General features: G+C 44.7%; 1 protein-coding gene across 1 annotated transcript in view; it reads left to right on the top strand.

Annotated features, from left to right (window-relative positions):
• NME8 (NME/NM23 family member 8) overlaps window positions 1-15,034 on the top strand; it is a 36,541-nt gene extending 21,507 nt beyond the window's left edge. The window contains 3 exon segments of the mRNA XM_063116081.1: window positions 6,700-6,851; window positions 10,941-11,085; window positions 14,785-15,034. Coding sequence (XP_062972151.1) covers window positions 6,700-6,851; window positions 10,941-11,085; window positions 14,785-15,034 — 547 coding nt within the window.
• Window positions 15,035-16,267: the final 1,233 nt, after the last annotated feature.

Genomic DNA, 16,267 nt, shown 5'->3' with positions numbered 1-16,267 from the left:
TGCTGGCTGCCTCTTCAAAGTTGGAAAATCGACTTTGGAAAAGGGAAAAGGGGGCATTCCAGTTGGGGGGGGGAGGGGAGGAGACTGGAGAGACCAGGGTACGATTTATCTTGAGCCTCCTCCAGCCTCCTTCCCCCCCACTTCAAGGCAAAAATAAAGGAGATCAGAGGAAGGAGAGGCAAGTACCACCTCCATTGCTTCTCCTGCCCTGTCAGCTTTAGGGGCTTCTGAGTAGCGAGGGCACAGTCCATAGAATTGTACCCTCACTTGTTGAGGACTCAAAAGGAGATTCATAGGCCTCTTTGTTTGCTCTATCATTAGCATTTGCCAAGGGAGGGGAGATTCCAGGGGGAAAGTGTCACTGCCAGGTTATTCCCCACACCTCCTAAAAAATCTTAGGCTACTGAAGATGTAACAGGGCTGACCTCTTAGGCACAGTTAAGAGACGTGGCGCAGGCCTTGGGACCCCTAGAGCAAATTTACCACTTAACCATGCCAACGGATACATTGGTGCCAGATTAACTATATTGAAAGCTAACCAGTTCCCTACTTAAACCATGGAAGTTTAATAACCATGGTTAAGAAATAGTCCCCATTATATTGCCACGGGGCCATAGAGATAGGCAATGCCCTTCTGAGAAATTTCACTACTCAAAATTTATTTATTTATTTACAATATTTGTATACCACTCCACATCTAAGTTTTTGGAGTGGTGAACAGCAAATAGGATAAAGGAATAAAAAAACCATATAAAATTATTACTATTTTTAAAAAGAAACAAGAGTTATGTTTCTTGGTTTGCCTCAGAATACCAGCAAATGTATCATCTGAGCAGGACTCCCCAAACTCACACTGAATTTTGCTTAAGAGGAAATCTGGTAGCACCTTAGGAAAGTGTGAAGCCTTCTCCTATGCACGCCAGAAATGTAGTGAATCTGAATGAAATTCTTTAAATTCCTTCTGAGTTCATGCAGATGAGCAGGACCTTTAACATTTACCTCAGGTTTAACTTTAGGTGAAGTCCCATGGCCTCTCTACAGTCAATTCATTCTCCCTTCAATCTTGAGCTCCATCACACCAGCGAGTTAGTGCACTCTAGCCATGCCTGGTGTGCGGGTTTGCAGCATGGTACTCATATTATTTATTTATTTATTTATTTATTATTACATTTTTATACCGCCCAATAGCCGAAGCTCTCTGGGCGGTTCACAAAAATTAAAACCATAATAAAACAACCAACAAGTTAAAAACACAAATACAAAATACAATATAAAAAGCACAACCAGGATAAAACCACGCAGCAAAATTGATATAAGGTTAAAATACAGTGTTAAAACAGTAAAATTTTAATTTAAGTTAAAATTAAGTGTTAAAATACTGAGTGAATAAAAAGGTCTTCAGCTGGCGATGAAAGGAGTACAGTGTAGGCACCAGGGGGACCTCTCTGGGGAGCTCAATCCACAACCGGGGTGCCACAGCGGAGAAAGTCCTCCTCCTAGTAGCCACCTGCCTCACTTCCTTTGGCAGGGGCTCACGGAGAAGGGCCCCTGTAGATGATCTTAAGGTCTGGGTAGGTACATATGGGAGGAGGCGTTCCTTCAAATAACCTGGCCCCAAACTGTTTAGGGCTTTGAATGTCAATACCAGCACTTTGAATCGGGCCCGGACCTGGACTGGCAGCCAATGAAGCTGGAAAAGGACTGGCGTAATGTGATCTCACCAGCCAGTCCCTGTTAGTAAACGGGCTGCCCTGTTTTGTACCAGCTGAAGCTTCCGGACCGTTTTCAAAGGCAGCCCCACGTATAACGCATTGCAGTAATCCAAGAGAGAGGTTATCAGAGCATGGATAACTGTAGCTAGGCTATCACTGTCCAGATAAGGGTGCAGTTGGTATATCAGCCTAAGCTGATAAAAGGTGCTCTTTGCCACTGAGTTCACCTGTGCCTCAAGTGACAGTTCTGGATCGAAGAGCACCCCCAAACTACAGACCCGATCCTTTAGGGAGAGTGCAACCCCGTCCAGGACAGGGCAAACATCACCTCGCCGGACAAATGAACCACCCACTAACAGTACCTCCGTCTTGTCTGGATTGAGTCTCAGTTTGTTAGCCCTCATCATACGACGCTGTGCCTGTCCTGCTGACACCCCGCCTCTTCCCCAGCCTTTCCTAGAACGCTTAAAGTCTGGATTATTTCCCTAAGCATGTTTAATGTGTCCTTAAACCTCAGTGTAGTGCTGTACTCTCATGTTTTCCTTTGTTGGAGGCGTGTGCTGTGGCGGGAGATTTGATGTTGGCTTGAAAGCATTGCCTCAGGTCCTGGCAGGGAAAAGTGATCTCTCCCAGGAGCCAGCTCCAAGGCTCAATAGAAAATCCAAACTTTGCATCCCAGGCTCGAAAGCATTGTTTTAAAATTGCACAATGCCAGAATCTCTGCAGAGACAGGATTGTACTCCCTCAATGCCCCCAAAGAGCAAGACTAAAGGGTCATTCCATTTTTGCTGGGCAGAAAGGCGGCCTGGTTGAAGCACTCAGCGGACAGGACCTGCTTGTATATGTCTAGTGAAAAGGGGGAGGAGCAACTAATGAACTGGAGGGAAAAAGAGAAGGGGCGGAGTGGAGTGGAAGAGCAAACAAGAGAAAGAGCAGTTGAAAGGAACCATAAGCTTGACACGCTTATGCATTGGAGGTTAAAAAAAAAGAAGCAGAGGGAAAGCAGGGGGTGAAATTATATGTGATGGAGCTCTTTGGCCTAATCTACACCAAATAAGATCTTGCACTATGAATGTGGTGTATATAAGAGGCAGGAGCCACACTACTGCTTTATAGCAGTACTGAAGTGCACTGACAACTGTTGGGGCCCATTAACATATACCATAGTGCTATATCCTGCTTGGTGTGGCTCCTGCCTTTTATATACTGCTTTCATACCATTTTCATAGTGTAATATCCTGCTTGGTGTAGACATGTCCCTTGTCTCTGGAGAAAAGGATTTGCTCAGCTGAGTATGTGTTTTTCCTCTCTCCTCCCCACTTCAACTGGAGAAGTTCAAACAAAGCAGTTTTATCACTGCCATTGACACTTCAAGGGCATTGCTCAAACCTACCAAGATGGTGAGGAGAAACGTGATAGCTAAACCACACCTACGAGTACTCTAATTCCATGGATCCAACAGCATCCCCCCCAAAAGAATGATGGGTACTTCATCCTTAAGTGCTTTTGAGGCAGTTATTATATGCTGCTCCAGCAAAGGAGATCATTACCTTGTCGTGGTGCTGGAGCTTGAGCACCTCAAGGATGCCATGAGCTAACCGTGAAGGGACACCCAAGACGGGAAGGTCATGGTAGAGAGGTCAGACTAAATACGATCCCTGGGGAAGGTAATGGCAACCCACCCCAGTATTCTTGCCGTGAAAACTAAATGGATCAGTACAACCAGAGATATGTCGGTATACCATCGGAAGATGGGACCCCCAGGTTGGAAGATGGTCAAAATGCTACTGGGGAGGAAGTTCAACTAGCTCCAGATGTGATGACGCAGCTAGCTCAAAGCCGAAAGGACGGCTAGCGGCCGACGGTGCTGGTGGTGAATGACGAATCCGATGTTCTAAAGATCAACACACCATAGGAACCTGGAATGTAAGATCTATGAGCCAGGGCAAATTGGATGTGGTTATTGGTGAGATGTCAAGATTAAATATAGATATATTGGGTGTCAGTGAACTGAAATGGACTGGAATGGGCCACTTCACATCAGATCACCAACAGATCTACTACTGTGGACAAGAGGATCACAGAAGAAATGGAGTAGCCTTCATAATTAATAATAAAGTGGCTAAAGCAGTGCTTGGATACAATCCAAAAAATGATAGAATGATCTCAATTCGAATTCAGGGTAAGCCATTTAACATCACAGTGATCCAAATATATGCCCCAACCACAGATGCTGAAGAAGTAGATCAGTTCTATGAGGATCTGCAGCACCTACTGGATAATACACCAAAAAGAGATGTTATTTTCGTTACAGGAGACTGGAACGCCAAGGTGGGTAGTCAAATGACATCTGAAATTGCAGGTAAGCATGGTCTAGGAGAATAAAATGAAGCAGGACATAGGCTGATAGAATTCTGCCAGGACAACTCACTGAGCATAACAAACACTCTCTTCCAACAACCGAAAAGACGGCTTTATACATGGACTTCACCAGATGGCCGACACCGAAATCAGATTGACTACATCCTTTGCAGCTAAAGGTGGCGGACATCTATACAGACGGTAAAAACAAGACTTGGAGCTGACTGTAGTTCAGATCACGAACTTCTTATTGCACAATTTAGAATCAAACTAAAGAGAATAGGGAAGACCCACAGATCAGTTAGATATGAGCTCACTAATATTCCTAATGAATATGCAGTGGAAGTGAAGAATAGATTTAAGGGACTAGAGTTAGTAGATAGGGTCCCGGAAGAACTATGGACAGAAGTTCGCAACATTGTCCAAGAGGTGGCAACAAAAAATGTCCCAAAGAAAAAGAAAACCAAGAAGGCAAGATGGCTGTCTGCTGAGACACTGGAAGTAGCCCAAGAAAGAAGGAAAGCAAAAGGCAACAGTGATAGGGGGAGATATGCCCAATTAAATGCAAAATTCCAGAGGTTAGCCAGAAGAGATAAGGAATTATTTTTAAACAAGCAATGCGTGGAAGTGGAAGAAGACAATAGAATAGGAAGGACAAGAGACCTCTTCCAGAAAATTAGAAACATCGGAGGTAAATTCCAGGCAAAAATGGGTATGATCAAAAACAAAGATGGCAAGGACCTAACAGAAACAGAAGAGATCAAGAAAAGGTGGCAAGAATATACGGAAGATCTGTATAGGAAGGATAATAATATCGGGGATAGCTCAGACGGTGTTGTCAGTGACTTAGAGCCAGACATCCTGAAGAGTGAAGTTGAATGGGCCTTAAGAAGCATTGCTAATAACAAGGTAGCAGGAGACGACGGTATCCCAGCTGAACTGTTTAAAATATTGCAAGATGATGCTGTCAAGGTGATGCATGCCATATGCCAGCAAATTTGGAAAACACAAGAATGGCCATCAGACTGGAAAAAATCAACTTATATCCCCATACCAAAAAAGGGAAACACTAAAGAATGTTCCAACCATCGGACAGTGGCACTTATTTCACATGCCAGCAAGGTAATGCTCAAGATCCTACAAAGTAGACTCCAGCAATTCATGGAGCGAGAATTGCCAGATGTACAAGCTGGGTTTAGAAAAGGCAGAGGAACTAGAGACCAAATTGCCAATATCTGCTGGATAATGGGGAAAGCCAGGGAGTTCCAGAAAAACATCTATTTCTGTTTTATTGACTATTCTAAAGCCTTTGACTGTGTGGATCATAACAAACTGTGGCAAGTTCTTGGTGGTATGGGGATACCAAGTCATCTTGTCTGCCTCCTGAGGAATCTGTATAACGAACAAGTAGCAACGGTAAGAACAGACCACGGAACAATGGACTGGTTTAAGATTGGGAAAGGAGTACGGCAGGGTTGTATACTCTCACCTTACCTATTCAACTTGTATGCAGAACACATCATGCGACGTGCTGGGCTTGACGAATCCAAGGCTGGAGTTATAATCGCAGGAAGAAACATTAACAATCTCAGATATGCAGATGACACCACTTTGATGGCTGAAAGCGAGGAGGAGCTGAGGAGCCTTATGATGAAGGTGAAAGAAGAAAGTGCAAAAGCTGGGTTGCAGTTAAACCTCAAAAAAAACCAAGATTATGGCAACCAGCTTGATTGATAACTGGCAAATAGAGGGAGAAAACGTGGAGGCAGTGACAGACTTTGTATTTCTGGGCGCAAAGATTACTGCAGACGCTGACTGCAGCCAGGAAATCAGAAGACGTTTACTTCTTGGGAGGAGAGCAATGACAAATCTTGATAAAATAGTTAAGAGCAGAGACACCACACTGACAACAGAGGTCCGCATAGTTAAAGCAATGGTATTCCCCGTAGTAACCTATGGCTGCGAGAGCTGGACCATAAGGAAAGCTGAGCAAAGGAAGATAGATGCTTTTGAACTGTGGTGTTGGAGGAAAATTCTGAGAGTGCCTTGGACTGCAAGAAGATCAAACCAGTCCATACTCCAGGAAATAAAGCCAGACTGCTCACTTGAGGGAATGGTATTAAAGGCAAAACGGAAGTACTTTGGCCACATAATGAGAAGACAGGATACCCTGGAGAAGAGGCTGATGCTAGGGAAAGTGGAAGGTAAAAGGAAGAGGGTCGACCAAGGGCAAGATGGATGGATGATATTCTGGAGGTGACAGACTTGACCTTGGGGGAGCTAGGGGTGGCAACGGCCGACAAAAAGCTCTGGCGTGGGCTGGTCCATGAAGTCACGAAGAGTCGGAAGCGACTGAACGAATAAACAACAACAATTATATGCTGATGTAGCTTTCTGCATTTCTCTGGTGGTATAACCTGATTTTAGCATTGTTCCAGTTGTGAAACACACACACACAGGCCTGAGAAATAACAGTTCTTCACATTGGCACACAGGTTACCAAAGATATATGTGTCATTCTACAACTTGTCTATTTGAAACAAAATCCTCTACTAGAGCAGAGTTTGAGGTTATAACTTGGAGCCATGAAGCTTCCAAACTAATGTTCTGCTTTTGTTTCCCCTAGTTTAAGAGCTGAGTTTGCAATTGACAGCGCACCAATCAATCAGCTGCACGGCAGTACAACTGCTGATCAAGCTGCAAAGGAATTAGAATTCTTCTTCCCAGTGGAAAACACTTTGGCTGTCATTAAACCCTCTGCGCTTGAGCAACACAAAGGTAAGCAACATGAGGAGTGTACACACAACCTTCTGCACATATGCATTGAGGATGTCAGGAACAGAGCAGGATTGGTCCTGCTAGCCCTAATCCTAACCTTGATGTGCTGCTGGTCAAGCTGCTTCTGTGGTCACACGTGCAGCATTAATGAGAGAGAGAGAGCCCTACACAGGCATTCCATTTTTCTGCCAAACACATGCTTGCCAGGGCATGTGGCAGCAGGCGTGGCTGTGTTCAGAGGAGTGGCTAATGAGTGAGATCCCAGTAGGGATAGTGGATAAATTCGAAACCGGGTAAAATAAGTTCAGATTTCTAAGAATCTGACCTGTGTAATCTGCTGCCGACCAGCTTCCGCAGGCCACGCAGAGTCTGCGGACTTCTGGATTATGATTTTTTTTTTTTTTACTTTCCTGAAATTTACGCAAATTCATTTGTGGGAAAATACATACCTTTCTGCTGAGCCATATGCAAGGGAACAGTCTAATGGAATGGGTGACAATACATTCAGTATTATGTACTAATATAAATTATGTAAATTGTTGCACACTTTCTTACGGAATTCTTGGCATATTTTTCTGCATAGCGGAGGAGGGGGAAATCCAATCCATCTGTGAACAAACACTGGAACAAATGACACCATGCAATTCATGAAACAAATGCGGGATGGATTTCACAAAATCCGGACATCCCTAGATCCTGCTCCGCTTACGCATGTCTGAGGAATACATGAGGGTGTGTCCACAGTGTATAAAATGTTCTCATCTTCAAGCATTTTGGTCCTTGATTTTTTTTAAAAAAACACCACCACCATATGATATTCCTATTGATGGTTATTATCATGATGCTAGGTTGGATCATGTCTATATGGCTTGTTTACCCCGACCTAAATGTGCATATTCACGTTTCAGGACGCATGATGCAGCCATCCATTCATCGTAGAGCCAGGGTTTTTACGTGATAATGTGCATATTCGCATTTCTGATTTACTGCGATTTTTAGATCACGTCCCAGTTTGCACTTCGTTATGATTATGTGTCTTTGGGGGAGTTAAATTGCATTTTGACATATGGGCAGAGCTTTGAGGGTAGGACAATGTGATTGGCCGATTTCCCACCTATCGGCTGCCTCGTTCAGTCGTGCACTGTTTTTAGTTTGAATTCTCTGATTTTTCTGCCTTGTTCTTTCTTGCCCCCCCCCCTACTCCCGCTTTGTCTGTTATATGAGTCTGCGGAGCTCCGCATATAAAATGTATAGCTTCCATTGTCTCTCCTCCATAGCATCGTACCACCATATATGTGTATATGCTCATGTGCGCATTTGTAACTGCACTATAAAAAAATCAGGAAATAAATCGCTGTTGCTGCAGAGTGACGCTCTTTACCTAGATTCGAATCAACAAAAAATTGGGTTTATATTTAATGAGGAGCAATCCCGTTGTCATATAGATGGGGGCCAGGTTTACGCTGGATCAACTGTGCTGATGGAAGTAGACTTCCCTGCCCCTTCCTTCCTATGGTCCCCCTCCATTCCAGCCCACTGAAACTACAACACAGAGAGCCAGGCGACCCCACTGATTGGGGTGAGCTCTAGTGTGTGTGTGTGTATGGGAAGAGGGATCCCCCCCAAAGCGAGGGACCTTCCATAAGTGGAGCTCTTCCTCTTGTCGGAGGCTGAGCCTGGATCCAACCCACTGACTTTTAAAATACAACTGCAGCAAGACAATATGGCAGGATCGGTATTATGACATACTAGGCCTGTGTTCAATTGCCCTTGGACATTTTACTTGAGACAATGCAAACGTGACCATCCTTGAAGTTTGCTGTTTTACAGCAACAGAATAGTAATAACTGCTGGGTGTTAACAATTGTTTATAAAGGTCAGACAGCATGTATTCGCTGTCTTTAAGGGGACACATTGTTACTTGATTTCAATCCACAATTTGCAACCTGTAATTCTGATGCACTTTAATGCTAATTTGTTGTTACTGGATGGGATATGGTAACAACCTGTAACAAAATGTTCAGTACGGATTACACCTATTCAGGTTTTTAAGCCCTTCCCCAAGATACTCAATTTCCCCCTGACATTTTTCTGGTTCGCGCTCCCCTCCAACAGTCATTCAGCATTCTGTGCCCACAGAGCATGCTCAGACTTCAGTGGGTGGATTTGGGGCCTTCCCCCTGCAACCTTTGGGTTTCCCCCCAGACTGCTCAAACCTCCCTCTTGTGCCTCCGTGGCGCTGTCTTGGCTCCAGACTTGGATTATGCTTGCTTAGTATATAGGATTTTCACATAACTGTAGAACACTTCAAATTCAGGTGAGCCCCTCTACTTCCCAAACTGGCCAGACGGAAGCTTCCACTTGTCCTCCACTGAGCAGAAGTCCTCAGAGTCCCGCCCAGTGTGCGCTAGTTTTTCTCATGCTCCTTAGCAGCTTGGCCTTCATTCTCCAGGGAAATGGCAGCAGTAACTCCCCCAATCTCTCTTCGGGTTTAAAGGAATATGAAAAAGGAACACCGCTTGCGTGAGGGTCCTGTTCCCCCATTTTTAAGACCACCTCAGTTTCCTGCCTTTTAATCGACTTAATTAATAATGCCTGTAATTAGCTTTGCCCTCTCAAAATCGCCCATAGAACTTGATCTTATTCAAGATGTCGCAGGTAGGTATGTCATTGTCCTTTGACTGCTTCATTTATTTTTCTTGTATAATTTGTTCATGTTCTTTTTACTATTTAACATTATTTGTAAACTATATGTATGAGTCTCAGTCCCTTCCAATCCCAGGGTACTAACCACGACATGCATGACTAAAAACAAAGAAAGATGGCCATCTTTGAAGTGGTGTGTGTGTGTGGAATCCAAAATCCTCAGTTGGGCAATACCTTATTAGGACCAACCATAATTCCACAAAAAATGGACAAGCTTTTGAGTCCTCCAGAGCTCTTCATTAGGCTATGTGGTGCAGGAGATGGGGGAAGAAACAGAAAAGGACGAAAATCTGGCAAGGTGTTGTGGCCATGATGTATGCACTTTAGATAGACCCAGGCCTTAGCTAGATGGGGCTTTATCCCGGGGCAAACCCCAGGATCGTTCCTATGAGTCCACATGACGCACAGGGGATCCCGGGATCAGGGAGGGATAATCCCTCCCTTGCCCCGGGATCTCGCGTTACACTTCGGCCCCACTTTTTCCCCGAGACCGTGGGACCCTTTGCGGCAGGTTGACCCAGCTCCATGCGATTCCTCGTGCGGAGCTGCGCACAGGGCACAGGGCCGGGAGCCGCGCATGGGGCACACTGCTCCTCAGGAGCACTGCACCCATCGGGGGTAGGGGAGGAGTGGGAATTTAAATTATTATTTTTTTAAAAATGCTTACCTTTAGCGTATGAGCATTCATGCGCTCCTTCCTCTTTAATTTTTTTTTAAATTTTTCCTCTCCTGTTGAGGTCGTCGTGTGTCATGTGTAGACAGAGGAGGGATCTCACGATAAACACATCACGGGAACTTCCGTCCTCCGTTGTGGGATAAAAGGTTGATCTAGCTAAGGGCCCAGTCTGAAAATGGAGGTTTGCAGTCTGAATGCATACAGAATGAATTACAGCTGGCCTGGGTGTTTTCAGAAGTGGAGATCAGCCGTTGCTTCTCTATACCAAAACGCATTGCTAGGTGTAATCTGATACCTGCGATACCTACCAATGATTAAAACAAAATATCCCAGATCAATACAATGGTTTTAGAGCTTCAGTTGCTCCTCCATTCAAATAAGAGAGGAGTAATATCCTTCAAGCCTTACCCCTCTATCTGTAGCAGCAGCCCCACCACCACCATATGCCACACCATTTCCAGGAGTCTCCCAACCCACAGAAGCAGATTTCCATTGGTTACAAGGGGCTGCATAGAGAAAGGAAGCAAGAAAGTTGCTTATGGAGGGGAAGTTGGTATCCAGATAAGTTCGGGTCCAAACAAATAATTTCTTAAAATAAATAATTACTTACATTTGCCAGTTTTGAAAGTTTAAGAGCTTTTCATGTTCTAAGTTATCTATACCATTCAAATAAAATACACTTGTTTCTATTTTTTCCCCCCTTCTAGATGAAATTCTAAATGAAGTAAAAGATGCTGGATTTGTCATATCTGAAATGAAAGAAACGCACATAACTCCTGAGATGGCAGCACAGTTTTATAAAACTCACGAAGGACAACCATTTTTTGATGACCTTGTGGCTTATATGTCTAAGTGAGTGCCTGGTTTTTGAAAGGGAATACATTAGAAGTGTAGCAGGCATAACTCTGAACTCTATGAGCAGAGAAAAAACATCTGATACTTTGCGGGGGGGGGGGGTGGTTAGAAAGATTTGGCTTTAAGGAAAACCAACAGGTTGAAAGCATAAGAGCAAACATGTTTAGATCAGACCAGACGGCAATCTACTCCATCATCCCGTTCCAACAGTGGCCAAACAGATATCTGTGGGAAGCCCACGAGTAGGACATGAGTGCAACAGTGCCCTTCTGTTCATGTTCCCCAGCAACTGATATTCAAAGCCATGCTGCCACTTCAGAGGCCCATCCGACCTAAAGTTCAAAGGGCAGTCCCATATTGCCCCATCTTCTTTAGCTCATGGATGGAGTACGACCTCAGCTGTTCCCAAATGGGATGTTGTGGGTAGGTTTGTTTGTTTATTTATTGTTCTTTCAAAGCCTTTCTATCCCACTCTTCAGTCAGAAGACTCCCAGGGAGGCATACAAGAATCAACCATCAGTCCCTACCCTCAGACTCACAATCTAAAAAGACACTGAGGGGATGTCTATATGCCCTATTTACCCCATTGTGGCTGTGCAGTGGCACAGCATTGCTTAGATGACGCAGCCACCAACTCACAGCCACAATGGGCTTTCCCCCCACCCCACAAAACTCCGCTTTTTAAAAGTGTTGATTCAACTTTTTCCTTTGCTCTGAGGTCACTATTAGGGCTGTGCACAGGGCCCCCGAACCACTTCGGATCAGGCCCGAACCGGTTTGGATTGATCCAGACCGCCTCTGATCCGCTCCAGAACCAGATCTGGAGTGAGATCCAGAGGTCAGGATCGATATTCGGCACTCATTTTGCCCCCCTTCCCCACTTACTTGCCTCCACAGCGGATGGTGGAGGCAGGTAAGTGGGTAAAGGGGGACAAAATGGGGGCCAAATAAGCCACACGGACCGCAGCAGCGGCGGGCAGAGAAGCCAGGTAAGCCCCCCTCCCCTCAGGTAAGCCTGTTCCCCCTTATATGGACTGAGGCAGCAGAGGCAGCAGGTAAGCCCCCTCCCCCCACTTACTTGGCTCTGTCGTGGTCCAGGCAGCGGCTTACCGTGGGGAGGTAAGCCCCCCTCCCCCAGGTCACCTGGCTCCTCCGCCGTCACCACACGGACCCAGTTAAGCTCCCCTCCCCACTTACCTGGCTCCGAAGCTTTGGACTGGTCCGAACCACTTCGGACCGATCCGGACCTCCCCTGATCCAATCCAGAACTGGGCTTCAGAGGTCCAGATCAGCCTGCTCCGCTTAAGATCCAGGGATCCGTAACAGAGCAGAGCACACCCCTAGTCACTATGTTGTTTTTCCATGTGTCAGTGGTGGTCTCAGTTCAGGTTATACAACTGGGTAGATTGGTAAGCATTTCCTTATCAGGGCAGGCTTAACTATCCAAATGGCTGCTGGCACTGTGGCTTCCAACCTGCACTCCCTCCTACCGTCTAATGTTATCGCTTCCCGCTTGCAGCAATGATGCTGCAAGGCTTTGAGGGAATGAGATGCCAACGCGGCGGTGTATAGGACTCCATTGAGACTACAAGGAAAGGGATTGGGAGGGGTGAGGGGGAAAGCATGATGGTGATGTTGCCTAGGTGGGTGGGAATATATCGATTGAACACAGATTTGCGCTACATCTATTTTTCTTCTGGGCTGGCCCGCTCCTCTTTTCCCTGGTTTTGAGCTCAAGCCTAATCTGTTTCTCCTCCCATCCCCTCGGGGCAAGATGTTCCTCAAAAGCCCTTCTGCTGGCAGTTGTGGGAGGGAGGGGCCACCCCTTGAGGTTGTCATGGTGGCAGCATGAGGAACTGAGGGATGGTGGATTAACTTTAGGTCTTGAACAAAGGAAAAGGACTTCTGTTGAGGTCCCTCTGTAAAAGGCTTGGGAATGAACCACTGTCGTTATTTTGATTTCCACAATATCATTTGGTCGTTATTACACTACTTCTGAGCATGTGGGTTCCCATTGAGTTCTGCACAATTTATCCTTTTAACGTGGTTGAAAAAATATTATAATTCCTTGTGTATTTAGAAGCTAATCCTGTACAAAACTGTGTGTGTGGGGGGGAAATTGCAGTTGTTGCATGTCAGCATTACATTTATAGGGCTCTGGGTAGCAAGGCGCTTTCTCAAGATATCTTCTGGGGCTAATGCCCTAGAGTTTATTCTCCTTCTCCCAAAATTGTCAGTTCCCCAAGTAGTCCAAGTCCCAACTTCACAAGGGATTAATGTGATTGTCATAAAAGCCGCATACTTCTGTCACCTTCCACCACTGGATCCCTGACATGCTTTCAGCACCACTAATGGCTCCAATTTTGATCCTTTGTCAATTTTTAGCAGCCTAGATTAAGCGCAAGAAACCCGAAGAGTTGATTGTGCTACCTCATTTCTAGAACGCTAAAGAGGACGTTAGTTGCTGTTGAACAGCCTTCTATAACCTGATGCCCTCCAGATGTGTTGGACTACAATTCCAATCATCCCCAAGCCCCTTCTCCTGGCCCCAACCCCTTCCTCTGACCACCAATAGTTTGGCGGTTTCCCCGTTTTTGCAGGGTTCCCCCCCACCCCATTCTTAAAAGTTGAACTGTGTCTCCTGTATTTTAGTTACTTGCAGTAACCTGCTGGTATTTTTTGTTATTTTGGTTCTGGCTCTTTTGCCTTCAGCCCCACCCACCATTGGAATGCGGCTCCTGAAAGCTTCTACAAAATTTGGCCTTCAGCCTGGAAAGTTTTTCACCCCTGTAATATACAACTGGCAAAGGGCTCATTAATACACCATGTGGCATTTGTTTGCCACGGAGCCTTTTATGTTAGGATAAACCCTTACATCTGATATGTTGTGACAGGTCATTATTATGGGCAGCACACCCAATTGGGCATGCCCTGGGGGCTATCTTCATGGGGATTTTCCTGTGGCTTGGCTGCATTGTAAGATCCTTTGCAGCACATGACATTGTGGCAGCACACTCCCAAACACATGCTTCCACCTGAAAATGCCACAGTATCGGAGAGTCCTTTTACTCTGTTCTTTGTAGTTAAAGTGGCTCCCAGGTGCTTGATCTGCAATGTGCCCCCATGCCTCTGCATTAAATCCTGGGGATGCCTGTGACCTGCCTGTGATGTGGGATGGCCCTTCCCTCATTCTTCTATGTGTTTCCTGCATTAATTAACTCTGGAACTTTTGTCAATTCACTTCTGGAATGTGGTGTCAGCTCCAGAGTAGCAAAGGGACTGTGTTAATTCGCTTCTGTGATGTGGTGGCAGCTCTAGGGTTGGGAGCTACATTAATTTGGTTCTCTGATGTAGTGTTAGGGCTAGTGCGATACTTTTTGGAGTAGGGTTCATTTGTGCAAGTAGGGTGCTCTCATGGGAAGCCACTATTGTGGGTTAGTTACTCCCCATTCCTATTCACTAAATTATAGTGGCATGTTTAGGGCTGGCTGGCTCTACATGTAACAATGATGGAGCAGAGCCGATTTCAGCATACTTTGGAGAATAACAATAATGCACACTCCTCCTCTGCTCATGAAGATGAGGCCCTGCTTGTCTTGCTCAGAATGAAGCCGTGTCAACACAAAAAATGGTGTCCTCACAGCTACAGAAAGATATCCTTAGCATTTCATAAATTGTTGTGTCTTGATTTTCCAGAGGGCCATCAATGGTAATGATTCTAACCAAAGAAAATGCTGTAGAGGAATGGCGAGAGTTAATGGGACCAACAGATCCAGATAAAGCCAAAGAAACTCATCCTAATTCATTGCGTGCTAAATTTGCAAGAGATATTTTGAGCAATGCTGTTCATGGATCATCGAATGTAGATCATGCTATAGAAAGCATTAATTTTGTCTTTGGAGATGTTGACTTGGAAAGCCTAAAGCAGAAATATGTTTATGTGTAATAGAATTTTGAAGATAATTTATTATCAGCAATATATGTCAAACAAATAAAGTTAACCTGTCTCCCTATGAAATATGATTTTACTCATCAGTAGTGACATCCAGGATCTGTCTTCCATTGATGGAAGGAAGGGCTCTGCTTATAGAAGGTGCCTCTGCCTTAGTTTTTGGGGATCCCCCTTCCCCCACCTACCCCATTCAGCAGGTTCCCCAATCCTCTGTGTAGCATTTTCAGAGGGTGGGGGGGGCCTGGGGGGAGGAGGGGGCAGGCAAGTCTACTTCCACCAGACCAGTTGCTTGCGCCTAAATCTGGATCCAGACCTACATGTATAATGTGGCATTAACATCTTTTTGTTCTTTTGTGAAATGAGATAAATGGGTTAGTAACAGTAATATTAAGAACTGGCTTTGGAATATAGCAGAGCTATAATTGGAAATAACATCTCAAAACAGAAATTAAATTTTAAAAAATACAATACTCAAATAGGGCTTTAACATTTATTGTTCCATACAGTGGAATGCAAATCATGATCATTTACATTATGAAGGAAAGATGCAAATTCTTTGCAGGCAATCATTTTTCATTTCCCCCCTTTAATTTCAAAAAAGCAAATGATAACAGATTTTATTTTTACAGAAATAAACTACCAGATACTAGCAGTGTTATAAATCATGGCAGGAGTTTCAGTCAACCCATGAAGTTTGTTAAGAAATAGTATCCAGCTACATAATTTTTAAAAATAGCAATGCAACATTGAAATGGTCATTTTACATTTCCCTATATTATTAATAATCAGGATTTGGTTAGTGTGTATACCGAGATATTTAATGAACTCTAGAAGCACACTCACCAACTTCTATATACAGGCATGCTTCTTGCGCTCCAGAATTGAGCAGGACTGGGAAACAGTTCTGTGTGTTTTGAAGCCAAGCCGGCTTGCACAGCACTGATTGGCTCACAGCTCTAGAACCTCTTCTTCCCCTCCCCAGTGTAATTTCACAACTTAATATTGCTTTAAAAAGAACAACAGGATATTAATGGATAAACACTTGAATGTTTATGTGGTACTTTTTGTGTTAAAAAAGCAAAATCCTTAGTAAAACGTTAACCACTCCAGGAATGGGAGGAAGAGGAGTCACAGCTACCAGCCAATCAGTGTAGTACACAGTCAACAACCAGCCAATCAACACTGTGCACAGCTGATGCTGCAGCAAAAGTTGCAGAACCAGCAAAG

This window comes from Elgaria multicarinata, chromosome 1 (genome assembly GCF_023053635.1).
Source record: "Elgaria multicarinata webbii isolate HBS135686 ecotype San Diego chromosome 1, rElgMul1.1.pri, whole genome shotgun sequence".
Classification (NCBI taxonomy): domain Eukaryota; kingdom Metazoa; phylum Chordata; class Lepidosauria; order Squamata; family Anguidae; genus Elgaria; species Elgaria multicarinata.
Note: the sequence above shows the minus strand (reverse complement) of the source record. Positions and strands in the feature narration are given on the sequence as shown.